Source organism: Atractosteus spatula, chromosome 10 (assembly GCF_055471065.1).
Source record: "Atractosteus spatula isolate fAtrSpa1 chromosome 10, fAtrSpa1.hap1, whole genome shotgun sequence".
In the NCBI taxonomy this organism is placed as follows: Eukaryota; Metazoa; Chordata; class Actinopteri; order Semionotiformes; family Lepisosteidae; genus Atractosteus; species Atractosteus spatula.
Window position 1 is genome coordinate 15,898,664 of NC_142715.1, and position 13,997 is coordinate 15,912,660.

General features: G+C 44.7%; 1 protein-coding gene across 1 annotated transcript; it reads left to right on the forward strand.

Moving 5' to 3' along the window:
* The first annotated feature begins 339 nt into the window (after positions 1–339).
* LOC148825468 (E3 ubiquitin/ISG15 ligase TRIM25-like) lies at positions 340–13,967 on the forward strand. Its single transcript, XM_088926246.1, has 5 exons — positions 340–984; positions 4,133–4,228; positions 4,372–4,605; positions 4,755–4,914; positions 12,673–13,967. Exons 1-5 carry the CDS (start codon positions 394–396, stop codon positions 12,972–12,974), a joined length of 1,383 nt encoding a protein of 460 aa, XP_088782372.1. The 5' UTR covers positions 340–393; the 3' UTR covers positions 12,975–13,967.
* The last annotated feature ends 30 nt before the right edge of the window (positions 13,968–13,997 follow it).

Consider the following 13,997-nt stretch of genomic DNA (forward strand, 5'->3'; position numbering starts at 1 on the left):
TCAAAACACAGCTGGAGATGATCCTGGAGCCAAATAACTCCCAACAATTAAACAGCTGGATGGGCCAGCTGGCCTCCTCTTGTTTGTCACCATTATGCTCCAAGATTATAAAAATAAATCTCTGTCAGCCCAAAATAACACTGTAAGTCACCTCTTCTACAACACCAAACCTTCCCCAAACAATAACCACCAAAGAAATGAAATTGCAGCTGGTTTATAACTGAAGCTCTAAACCACACGCTCTAACAACCCTAATCACACCCCCTAACAACCACAACCCTGCAGCTCAGATCAAGGAAGTGGCTCAGGGATTAGTTTCGTTTCACTAGAAACAGACTCACTGCAGCTCCGTCTCTACTGCTCCTCTCTGTGCAGTTTTTACTTGTCAGAATAATGGCAGAAGGCAGTATTTCAGTTTCTCAGGACCAGTTCAGCTGCTCAGTGTGTCTTTATTTGCTGAAGGATCCAGTGACTCTGCTCTGTGGACACAGTTACTGTATGGGCTGTATTAAGAACCACTGGGATCAGGAAGATCAGACTGGGATCTACAGCTGCCCACAGTGCAGACAGACCTTCACCGCAAGGCCTGATCTTGGCAGAAACACCATCCTGGCTGAAGTGGTAGAGAAATTGAAGGAGACAGGGTGCAGTGGTCCTTCTCCTGCTCAAAGTCCTGCTGGCCCTGGAGACGTGCTGTGTGATGTCTGCACTGGGAGAAAGAGGGGAGCTGTGAAATCCTGTCTGGTGTGTCTGGCCTCTTACTGTCAGACTCACCTTCAGCCTCACTATGAAGCTGTTCCATTGAAGAGACACAAGCTAGCTGATGCCACAGGACAACTGCAGGAGAAGATCTGCTCCACTCATGACAAACTGCTGGAGGTCTACTGCCATACTGATGAGAAGTGTGTTTGTTATCTCTGTGCAATGGATGAACACAGAGGTCATGATACTGTCTCAGCTGCAGCAGGAAGGACTGAGAAACAGGTGAGGACTTTGAGTTTGTATTGAGTGTCTATACAAGATGTTAAAGTTTGTATCTGTATCTGTAATGCTGTATCTCTCCACTGCTGAGTCCTTCTCATGTACTCAGCTGTGATCCACACAGGTTATGTCTCTGAAGTGTCTCCTGTTCTTCTGTCTGTTGTTCATTATCTCCTCCTCCTCCTCACCTTCACTGTTTCTCTCTTTACTGTCCTCATGTAGCACCGATGAACCTGTACAACTACACAGCACACTGAACACCTCTAGAACAGATTGCACCCTCATTAATGCACAGCACACTGAACACCTCTAGAACAGATTGCACCCTCATTAATGCACACCACAATCAACATCTCTAGAGCAGACTGCACCCTCATTAATGCACAACACATTCAACACCTCTAGAACAGACTGCAACGTCATTAATGCACAGCACACTCAACACCTCGAGAACAGACTGCACCCTCATTAATGCACAGCACACTCAACACCTCTAGAACAGACTGCACCCTTCATTAATGAAGTCCTACTTTAATTTCACCACAATAGTATTATTATTAATAAAAAAATATATTTTGATATGGAATCTTTACAATGGCTTCTCAAAGCACTTTACAGAACAGAGAGATGCACAGTGAGAGGAGATAGTAGACAGGGGTTTGATAAAACAGTAGAAAAGCAAAGGGGCAGAAACAGACCCAGTTAAATTAAAGCTCTTAATGAATAGAAGATTGTGAGTCTGTATTTAAAAGAGCTCAGGGAAGGTGAGTTATGATATCCACAGGGATAGAATTCCAGAGCTTTGGGGCGCAGCAGGAGAAGCCCTGTCACCCAGAATGCTGACTTTGGAGACAGATAGGAGACCATAATTAGAAGAGTGAAGGTTGTGAGGTGGGGAGTAGGATGTAGTAGCTCTGGCAGGTACTGAGGTGTCAAACCATGCAGAGGCTTTTAGGGGAGCATGAGGACTTTGAAGTCGACACAAAACCTGATAGGAAGCCAGTGCAGGGACTCCAGGACAGGAGTAATGGGATCACTTGCACTAGACCTGGTGAAGACTCTGGCTGCCAAATTCTGGACATACTGTAGTTTGTTCAGTGTGGGCTTAGATGCTCCACTGAGTGGAGCGTTACAGTAGTCAAAGCGTTACAACTATAGAGCGGTACAGTATTATCAACACAATTAGGAACTCCTGGCCTCACAAGTGCATGTCATTGGCGCTTCCCTACCATCCTAACACCCCATCCATCCTCAGGACCATTAACGACAACTTCCCCATCCTACAGGATGATCCCTCCACTGGTACCCTTTTTCTGACCACCCCATGATCTCATCTCATATCACCAACCACCTAATCTGCATCACCTTTTTGTTCACAGCTCCCTTGACTGCCCTCAGCAACCATCCACACCAGGCACTTTCCCTTGCAACAGAGCTCGATTCATCACCTGCAAGTACATATCTAACACCACACTCATTCAAGGCCTCTCAGGACAATTCCAGATCACTCAGATGACGTCTTGTACCTCCAGTAATCTTATTTGGTGCCTCTCTTGCAGAAAATGCCCAGCCAGGTTGACTCGGAGACCGCATCAGAGAACATGTTAGGGCTTTGAGGATCAAAGATTTCTCCAAGCCCATAGTTTCTTATTTCACCTCTAATGGCCATGATCACACTAATCTCTGTATCCTCAAAGAAGGGTTTCTTAACTCCTATTGCAGAAAGACATTCAAAACCCAAATTATCCTGAAACTAGGATCACACCTTCCGAGATAAGGTTACTGGATTTCTGTGCCAATAAACTTGTCTTCTTGCAGTTTAAATGAAGGAAATTATGAGTCATACATGTGTTTATGTCCGAGAAGCAATTGGAGCAGAGACATGTCAGTGTCAGTTAAGTATGGACGTACTGTACTGTAGATTTGAGTATCATCAGAACTCATACATGATGAAGGGTAGGGGGCCCAGTGTCAACCCCTGAGGAAGACCAGACTTAATGAGTCCAATTTCCGAGCTACAATTGCCAAGAGACAAAGTGCAAGTAATCAGTGAGGTAAGACTGGAATCATTTAAGAACAGTGTCAGAAACTCCAAACACAGTCTCAAGACAAGAAAGTGTGATGTCATGGCTGACGGTGTCGAAAGCAGCACTGAGTTCAGTAAGAATGAGGATAGAAAGAGAATGAGAATCAGAAGCCATTAGAAGTTCGTTAGTGACTTTGAGCAGGCCAGTTTCTGTGCTGTGAAGTTGTCTGAAACCAGATTGGTGAGGTTAAAATAGGTTATTTAACTGAAATGTAACAGCTCGTTCTAAAAGATTTGCAAGAAAGGTTAACTTGGATATAGGGTGAAAGTTGTTCAGGCTGTCCAGAGCCATGATTCTTTTTCTCACATAGGGGTAACAGCAGCAGTTGTGAAGGCCACTCGTTCCACATCAGTACTCAAGGATTTATTTATTATATTGAGGACTATGGGGGAGAAAGCAGTGAAACAGGATTGAAATAAAGTGCTGGGAAGGGGATCCAATAGGCAGGTGGTGGATTTCATACACAAAAACCAGTTAACTGTGGTATAATACCTTCACCTGCTTTATTGAATACAAGACTCACACTGGGCTATGCTGGAGTCAGATCTGACACAGAACATGTTTCTAGGAAGCAGACAGGATGTGAGATGTGGTCGGACACATGGTCTGCCTGGCCCAGAACTTAAGCCAGTGGTCAAGCACGTCAGCCACAAACTAGTAGCACTCGGACTCATCAGCACTGCTGAAGTCCTCTGTTTTGTGGTGCAGAGAGAAGTCCAGACACTATATTTAGATGTCAGAATGAAAACTGAAGTCTCTAGATTGTGTTTCAGGTATACTTTCTGTGTTTTTAGATTTCACTTCACATACAGATGTGCAGACCCAGGTGTGAGGTGTAAAACTCGAGCAGGAGGTGGAGACTCGTGCTCTGCTGAGCTGCACATGCTGCCGGTGTAGATTAGACATGAAACAGGAGCATGTCAGACAGGACCAGGAAACACGTCTCATGTGGATAAGACATCAAGGGTACAGAGTGTGAATTTTCCAGGGTGACTCTAAGGGGTGTCTCTGTGATGCGATTCTCTTACAGCAGAAATGTCCTGAGTGTCTCTGTTTCTCCACAGAAGCAGCTGGGGGCGACACAGACACAAACCCAGCAGAGAATCCAGGAGAGAGAGAAGGAGCTGCAGGAGCTGAGACAGGCGTTAGAGTCACTCAGAGTGGGTATTCACCAGAGGAGTGGACACACTGACACATTTCCAAAGTTGGACACTGGACAGTACCCTTAGAAAACACAACATACAGCATAATGTAGTTTGAGTGTTTTTCTGTGTAATAATCCACTGTGTGTCTCCTCCCTCAGAGCTCTGCACACACAGCAGTACAGGACACTGACAGGATCTTTACTGAGCTGATCCAATCCATTAAGAGAACATGCTCTGAGGTCACAGAGCTGATCAGAGCTCAAGAGAGAGCTGCCGTGAGTCAGGCTGAAGGACTTCTAGAGCGACTGGAGAAGGAGATCACTGAGATGAAGAGGAGAGATGCTGAGCTGAACCAGCTCTCACACACAGAGGATCACATCCATTTCCTCCAGGTAACATCACTGCTCTGTGACTCTGCAGTACGGAAGGGTGTCTCTCACACAAAGCTCTCAAATGGAGCTGCTCCTGGTATCCCCCCTGGAATGTGTCTTTGAGCCCCTTGTGTTAGACTGGATACTCCTCTTTCTCTTCTCTGCTGCAGAATTTCCAGTCTGTCTGTGTCCCTCCTGGAGCTGGAGACTCACCCAGCATCCCTGTTTGTCCACACTTCTCTCCTGAGCCAGTGAGGAGAGCTGTCTCTGCACTGAAAGAGCGACTGGAGGACATCTGCAAGAAGGAATCAATAAAGATTTCCATGACAGGTTAGTGGAGAAACACACTGGTATCTTTCTGGATAGCCTGTTTTTCTCTTATATTGTTACTGGATTTTCTGTGCAGTGAATGTATTTATCAAAACAGTTTATCAGTCAATAATTTAATTTCTAAGTCAAATATCTCAAATATCTGGAAGCTTTCACAGGGGCTACAGTCCCAATATAGTAGTTAAAATAGTGGCTACAGACCCAGTACAGCAGAACAGTCCTGTTACACTAGGAGCTACAGACCCAGTACAGTAGATCAGTTCTGTTACACTAGGAGATACAGTCCCAGTCTAGTAGAACATGTTATTCCCGTTCCTCTGTTACTGCAGCCCTGATGAGACATTTCTCTGTGTCTCCCCTGTGACTGAAGCCTGCATTCTGCAGACTCCAGAGCCCAGGTCCAGAGCAGATCTTTTCTACTGTGAGTCTACAACAGCTCCCCCCTGAAATATACCTGGAGCTCAAAAACACAGCAGAAACAGTGATCCATAAACTGATGCACACTCTGACACACACACTGATTCGCACCCTGATACTTGCTGATACACGTCTGAATTCAGAAAGTCAAGCTTGCAGACAGTCGCTCTATGTGGATCAGAGATACACTGTGTAAGAAACACACAGGTGAACACAGACAGAAAGCCAAGTGAGTGTCATTTTTTTAAGAACATGCACTTTATTACAACGTCTACTGCACAACTCTTACAAAGAATACAATTCTAACAACAACACTTCAACAGAATTTAAAATGTCTTAAACAGAGTGATTGTCCATTATCAGTATTTCTATTTTGCAAGTGGTCAGTGAGGCTGGTTCACACAATAAGAGCCCCTCTAAGCCTCCTGGGTGTTACCACTGGCTGCAGTACTGGCTCTGAAACTGTGATTGTACATTTCTCAACAGAAGCACTATGGAACAGTTTTTCTGGGTTTTCTTCAGCCCCTTTATGGGGCCCTCAGACCTGTCCAGAGCTCTTTTGCTGTGATGAAATCCCACCAGGCTACATCGTGCTTCATTCTGCCTTTGAGGCTCATGAGGATCCTCTCCTCCACCTCTCCTGCCTTTCTCTCTGTGTGGTGCTGGACGAGCGTGTCACTATGGATGGTAGCTCATAACCATTCCCCCTCCCAGGAGTTCCACAGTGTTGTCCATTCTGTCCCACACTGCTCTGGTGAAGGTCCAGCTCTTGAACAAGTGCTCCTGCGTTTCCTCTATGAAACACGTGTCCCAGGGGCGTTGCGGTTTCCTGGTGAGCGAGTACCTGTGAAGGACCTCTCTGGTCACCAGCTCTGGTGCACAGTCATCCAGCTGTGGGCCTTCAGCATGTTGTCTAGTCCTTTGGGTTGAGTCCTTACATTGGTGTCCTGTGGGATCGTCAGCCTCTCCCTGGTGACCAGTTCCTTCCTTCCCTTCCTTGTACAGGGCCCTTTATTGATACAGAGCTCTAATTGTCTTGAGGCCTTATACCTCCTGCTCCACTTGACGGTGTGGGTGTAGGTATCCGGTTGCTTCTCTGCTTTGGGCCCAGTGTTGGACCACTGAATCAGGTGCTTCACTGGGAGGGAGAACCACAGCCTGACCAATTACTGGTACTTGTGACCGATTGGGTCCAACCCCTAGTGACAGAGGTTGCAGAAGAAGATGCAGTGGAGTTTCAGGGGGAAATTCGGCACGTCTCTCGCCCCTTCCTCAACGGCTGGCACATCTGGTTCCTTGTGATGTACTCGTACCTGTTCTGCCATCCCTAGCAGCCCTCGTCTGAGTCTGGCTAACAGAGGGCACACTACGACCAGGTCAGCTAAAGCCAGCAGGGTGTCTGCCTTCAACACCCTCACTTTCCCCATGAGAGTCAGCAAGCGAGTCTTCCACAGGCCCAGTTACATGTTCACTTTGACGGTCCTCTCTGTCCAGTTTATGTACTTGTTGTCCCTGCTCTGGAATGAAACCACCAGTATCATTAGGGGCTCCATGCAAAGCTTGAAATTCTCTAGCGCCATTTCCCTGTCCCTCCAGGGTTCAAAAAGCTTGCCCTTGCTCTTTCTGTTTATCAGCCTCAAGTCTGAGGCCCTGCAGTACTGCTCCCTAAACTGCAGCCCACTCTGCAACCCCCTGTCTGAAATCAGGAACAGCGTCATGTGTACTGGGAGATCTTGAGGACCCCTGTGCCTCTGCCAATGGTTCCATAATGAGAACATAGAGAAGAGGTGAAACATGAAACTTTTATCATAATCCGGATTCCTGGGGGATGAAATTCCAAAGATGTCTGTTCACGTTGACCCCTTTGGCCAACTTCAGAGTACAGTATCTATCCAGCAGATGAAGCTTTCTCAGAATCTGAAGTGTTCCAGCGCTGTGAACAGATTGCTGTGGTTTACTCTGTTAAAGGTTTTCTCCTGGTCCAAGGCTCATCACGGGCCCGTTTCGGTTATTGTCACAGGGGAACTGGAGGTTCCAGCTGACAGATCACCCTTCCACACTTGATGATGTGGGGCAGGGAGGTCCTCAGTCTGCTGGGCACTGGCTTGTTCAGGATCTTGATGTCCACACAGAGCTATGTTACCAGCTTCCAGTTTTTGAGTTGCAGAGCAGGAAGATGAAACCTTCTCTCATCGTATTTCTGAGTTTTCCCTGGCGGAAGAGTTCTTGCTCCACCTCCACCAGGTCTGCCACTGGGGTGTCCCAGAAGCAGGTGTAGAATTTCTTGGGAAGTTGCTTTGCTATTCTCCATCTGTCAGAATGTGACACTTGATTTGTTAATAACTGTGGAATATCAGGAGCAGAGCCAGTTTAACAATAACAAGCCAGCCACACTGTACAATACTGGGGGGGAAAAATAATGGTAAAATGACAGTACTTTTCCCCTGCAGCTTCACAGACACACAGCCTCTTGTGAGAGGCAGCAATGTGACTCTGTTACAGGGGCTCATCTGGGGTCTGTAGGCCTCTCTCTTGTCTGAGAACTGGCTGCTTCTCTTCACATGTCAACCAGGATGGGTCAGCAGGTAGGAACAGTCAGGACTTGTTCTGTCTGGACAAACAAAACAATAGAAAAACTCAACATCATTTTTCCAGTCATATTAGGAGAGAAGGCATCTTTGTTGTGAGAGGGAAGGACTTACGATGATTTTCAACTCAGAATCACTGTGGTAGAATATATTCTGGTGTTTTCATGAGCACAATAGCTAGCTGATGACACAGACATATGTAAAGTTTTGTGGTTGTTTAGCCACAATAAACAGAGATCTTTGTTTGTCTACCCGCCTGTGTCCGGTTTTAATCAACTGCACTCTGTTGTAATTACAGGTAGTCCAGCTTCAGCTGTTTTTCTCTCTCTCTTGAATGTTTCATTGATGAAGTGTACATTGGTAGTATCTTTGACTCCATCCAACATTAATTTTGTTAACAGATTCATAGGTGTTCAAGGCAACGTAATTATAAATGTTAATGCAATGTAAACTCGCTATATGGAATATCCACAACATTTCTAATGTGTAATTATGTAATTTGAGGTTCATGGACCGGTGTCACCACACCTGTCTGGTTACCAAGAGGTCTGGGGCAGATGCCTATAGCCTCTCAGTCCAGGGTTATTATCTTGGAAGGGGGGGCTCTTCCTAGGACAGATGGCATATCTGTGTGTCCTGAATGAGCTCTCGAGTCTAGTCAAAAAGAGACTTCTTTTACTTGACCATCAGGTGTCTTATTAGTCCTGGTAAGAGAGGGGTGTTGGGGTGTTTATCTATCAATAAGGAGTCTGTTTACTGGGCTGGGGAATAAATCTGAGAGCTGTGAGCTCTACTGAGACAGGTTGCAGTGATGTGGGCTCAATAAGAGACTCAGTGGTGTGATTGACTCAGAATAGATCAGACATTTCAACATCAGTTCATTATTCTCTACTGTCAGCAATGATTGGAGTTTTTACCTCAGATATTGGGGTGACTTCACAGGGCAAAGGGAGTAAAGTTAGCTCCTGTGTTTCCATGTCAGACAGGTCTTTATCTTCTTACACAGTGTGACTGTGTATCTAAGAATGTGTGTGAAAAACTACTACTATAATCGTTGGGGATATTTTGTTTGAATTGAGGAACTATTCCTAGATCAAGGGTAAGAAATTCTTAGTAGTTCAGGTACTGTAGGTAGTAGCGTCAGCATGCATAGGCTGCAAAGGAACAAGTTAAGGTTTATTCCTGCTGAAAAGAGAAGAAAACAGACACAACATTTCAGCTGTGGAACCTTCTTCTGGTTGTTCTTGGAGTCCTGCCAAAACAAGAATGTTTCATGTTATTGTTAGTCACTCGTTAAATCTCTAATCACAAAAGTCTAAAAAGCTTTTAGATTACAGTATGCTGATATTTTAGACAGTAAAATGCAGGAGAGGTGTAATTTGAAGGGTGAAGAAACAGTATTTCTGTGTCTATTTGTGCAGATGAATGTAGAGACAGGTGTATCTGTGTGTAGCTGCGGAGAGCACTGGTAAACAGTCAACGCTCCATGTGCTAGTGTCACAGTGAGCTGAATCATTTCCTGCCTCATATAGGATGACGCCACCTACTGTTGCAATACAAACGGGGTGCTAGGGCCCCTCTACATAACCACAAGTTTATCTCCCGGAATCACCAATGCACACACAGACCAGCGACAAGCATTTGTATTGTATAAGTGCCCTTTTTGTTTTCTAAGTACATTCACATACACCATCACCCAATGACACAGTGAAAACAGCATCTGCTGCAGCAAAAGGTCCTTCCAAGGGTTGTAGTGAATTCCTGAGTGTCAGCTGTCCTTTTCCGTAAAGTGCTGAAGAGAGGCTGCTAGAATTTTTCTCCTATCTGTAAAAGTCTTTGATGGCTCAGAGGAGAGCAGACACTTAGAAGAGAGGGATACTACTCAGTCCAACTTCCCCAGTCTCCATTTGGGTATGACTAGAAATCCTCCCATGGGCTGTGCTACATTTCCCTTGGTTTGTATCAGCTAGCTGGGATGGTTTCTTTGTTCCCATCCTAAAGAGATTTAAAAGTTTGTGTACACTACCTATGTTCCAATGACAGTGTCTTCCATAGTCGTCAGTTCCTAGACCAATAGTTCCTTGCCCCCGTGGTCTCGCACTCTGCAGCCTCCCTTGTGCTGTCTGTGTCGTCTTCAGGGTCTTGTGGGAGTCAGGAACCCATTCTGTTCCGGCTCAGATGTTTTTATTCCTCCCCTTAGCCAATCCCCCTCAGGGGGTTCTCCGCTGTCCTTGTCGGAAACGGGTTGCCCAGTATTATACCAGGAGGAAGCTTGTGTTGTTTGAGGGGTGTGGGAGCGCCGACCTTAGATGTTATGGGCTCTTATCACTTCTTTGTTCACTCTCCTGCTCTCCCTGTTCCTCCCTTGGTCTGGTTAAAACTGTTTCAGCGACTCCTCACACCCCCAATCATCAGTTCTAATTGCTTCCTGAATGAGTTGTTCCTGACTGTTCCCTGCTTTGGGTGAGAGGCAACATTGACACCATCCTGGCAATCTCCATTACCCAATCAATCCCAGCCTGTAACTGCCTCAACGGCCCACATTCTGCGACTTTAGCAGGGACCAAAAATAATACAAGATGAGTGAAAAAACAGTGCCTTTATAGGACCAATCCCAGCTGTGGCTCATCAGCTAAAAGCCAAGACTGCTGGGACTACAAAGGCGAGGCATCAACCTGGGCTCTGGCTCCACACTGGGAATACCCCTGCGTAATGCCACATAAGTCTTCCTTTTAGTTCACTAAAACAGACCTTTTGGAACATTTTAGTCAAAAAGTACAGATGTTTGGCTTGCTGTTTACTGGGACCAACAGTAACAGTGACAGGAAGACAACAGGAGGTATAAGTCATTGTAAATGTATTCTGTTCAGTGTTTAAAGAGTGAGCAAACACCCTGTACAGGACATGTTTCTGCAGTTTCACATCAAGAGTAACAGATGTTTGGAAAGCTGTGTCAATTCTACTTGTCACAGAAATGGTAAAAACGACACACATTTAACCCAGGAACGCTCACTGACAGAGTGTTGAACTTCATGTGTACAAAAAACAGAACATGTGCTCCTTTAGATTATTTTTTTCCAGAAATGTGTCTGGAGTGTCTCTGTGGCCTGTTTTCCTCAGCGCAGCTCAGACATGTCAGAGTCAGGTGCTCATAGTTAGATTAAGAGGGGTATTTACTGGGGCTGCAGGGCTCCTGTTACTGGCCAGGGGTAATAACTTTGGGGTCTTCCTCTTCAGCCCAGCTGGTGTTCTCACATGGTCCTGGTCATTAAGAAACCCAGTAGTGTGTTTCACTAAGAATGACACTGGAGTGTCAATATTATTTCATTGGTCCCACCAGAGTGAGTGTGTATTGGGTGTTTGCCTGTGAAATTGGGGACCTCATTTCAAACATGAGTGATCTAGAGGTTGTGTGTGTTTCCAGACTGATAGACTCTCCTGTGGAATAAGTCAGTGTTTGACACTGTGTCCTATTCTACACAGAATAAGTGTGAAATATCTGTCATGTTGGCTTCAGACCTGCAGTGTCCAGTCTTGTTCAGAACTCTCTCTCACTAAACCAAAGGCACTCTGTGTCCAGAAATGAGTAAGGTGTTTTTATAATTCATGTAGGTAGGTGCCAGCCTTTCTAGACTCCAGGAGTAAAGAAAAATTTAGCACTGTGAGGAATCTCTTTGATATTCACTAAATTGGCAGGCAGACAAAGGGAGAGTATTTATTTAGTATTAAGTATTAAGAATTAAGAGTTAATACTGCTCGTATTGTCTCCTATCAGAGAGGCGGACAGCTGAGCGCGAGCAGTCTGAAGTCAGTATGAGCGCCTCTGTTTCTCTCGTCTTTCTCTTCGGGTTTCTTGATGTGTTATTTCTGGTTTAAATTGAATATTTTGAATATTTCTTGGCATTTTCAAAGTATGTGTGATGGCTTTCTTATATTTTAGCAAGATTTTGCTTTTGCCATTACATTTTTCTGTAAAAGTCACCATTATACACTCTTTGACTACAGCACTTTTTTATTCTGCGTCATCAGGAAATGGTCTTAGAGAAGATGAACGTGCTGTTGAAGTGGGATTTGAAATTAACCGTTTTAAAAGACAGGTTGTCCAGTTTCTTACAGTATACAGGTCATTGTGGTGGGTTTTGAAGTATTTGAAAACGAGTGGTCCGGCTGTAGTTTCTCTTGTGCTGCTGTGCAGGCTGGAAACTGTAATCGGTGGATGTTCTGAGGGTCACCTTGCTGGTATGAATAGTCACTATAACACTTTATGTAACAGGAGTTAATCATTTACTCCTATTTTCTCCGTTGTCGGCAAGTGTGTCTGCAATCAAAAACGTTGTCTTGATTATTCCTGCACAAACCCCACGAGCGCTAGAATATCAAGAGGATTTTGGAGATCATTTGGATGTCTGATACTTAGTGAAACAATAACAGAATATGTTCTTTCTCTGGCAGGGGAGAGAAGTAATTAGTAATGTAGCGCCTTCATCAGGCGCTTATGTCAGCCTCAGCAGTGTATGATGGGATAGATGGTGTTGCTAGGGAGAGCAGCTTTTAAGCATACTATGCATTTCTGATCAATAAAAGAACAATTCCACTACCACACGTCTGCATGATTATTGCCATCGCTACAGTAATTTACTTGTTTTTCTCTCTTGGTGTGTTTGGGGGACAAAGACATTTCACAGTATAATTGAGTTGAACTGGAATGTAATCGGCAGGAGCCTGTTGTGATGTTTGCTGTTTTATTCCCCAGCTGCTGTGACTCTGGACCCTGATACAGCTCACTATGGGCTCAGCCTGTCTGAGGATGGGAAGAGAGTGAGAAAGGGAGAGGAGGAACAGGATCTCTCTGACATTGATGACAGTAATGTCAGCGTTTTCAGCGTTGTCAGCATTGTCAGTGATGACAGCGATGTCAGCGATGACAGCGATGACAGTGATGATGATGATGAGGATGTGGAGGAACAGAAGCTCTCTGACAATCCTCACAGATTTGATTCCTGGCCCTGTGTCCTGAGTAGGGAGTCCTTCACTTCAGGGAGACACTACTGGTAGGTGGAGGTGAATGACAGCTGGAGAATAGGAGTGACCAGAGAGTGTGCAGAGAGGAAAGATTGGTTCAGGTTCTCTCCCCAGCAGGGTTACTGGTGTCTGGACTTTGACTCTACAGGTTTCTCTGCTCTCACTGACACTGAGACTCGTCTCCCCTTCAGTCTGCAGCCCAGGAAGCTGGGGGTGTGTGTGGATATTGAGGAGAGGAAGGTCTCCTTTTACACAGTGGAGTCCAGAGCTCATCTCTACACTTTCACTGACATGGTCTTCACTCAGGGGGAGAAGATCTATCCTGTCTTTGGTACCTGGGATCGTAATAAAGACCTTGAGCTGCTGCCTGCTGTCAGTGTGGAGATTAAGCCTGTCAGTGACTCATGAACACAGGCTGACTCTCTCCCAGCTCTCTGTCCCACTGGTAATATTATTAATATTAAAAGTTTAATTTGTGTTGTAGAGACCTGGTGATTATCAGGACTTGAACCACATTCATCAGAACAGCAACCACTTGTCTTAACTACTGCACTAAACTGCCATCCGGGGACAGTACCCTACATTACAGTTTATTGATCCATTACCACTGTAATGAGATTTAAAATATGGATGTCAAAATATCCACAAGTGATATTTGTAACTGTCCAATTTTCTCTAGTTACAGGATTCCATATTAATATTAATTCCATATTAATATTCCCTATAATGTGGTATTAAATCAGTATTACACCTTTTTTATAACAATGGCAGCAAGTGTTCTTATTACAAATTCTTTGAAAAGGATAAAACATTATAGTTTTTTAATGAAGTATATATACTTCATATACATAGAACAAGTGAATTAAACCACCGTACATTACTGAGTTAAAGACTTTGATGCATAAAATATTTATGAAGATGGTGGAATACTGTGTACTTTTTTATATATTTAGCTACCACTACCATCTACTGCATGTACATGAGGTATATATTACATATGAGACTGTATGGCTTTAAAACTACTACAGCGCGGTATGTGTGAAATATATTTGTAAT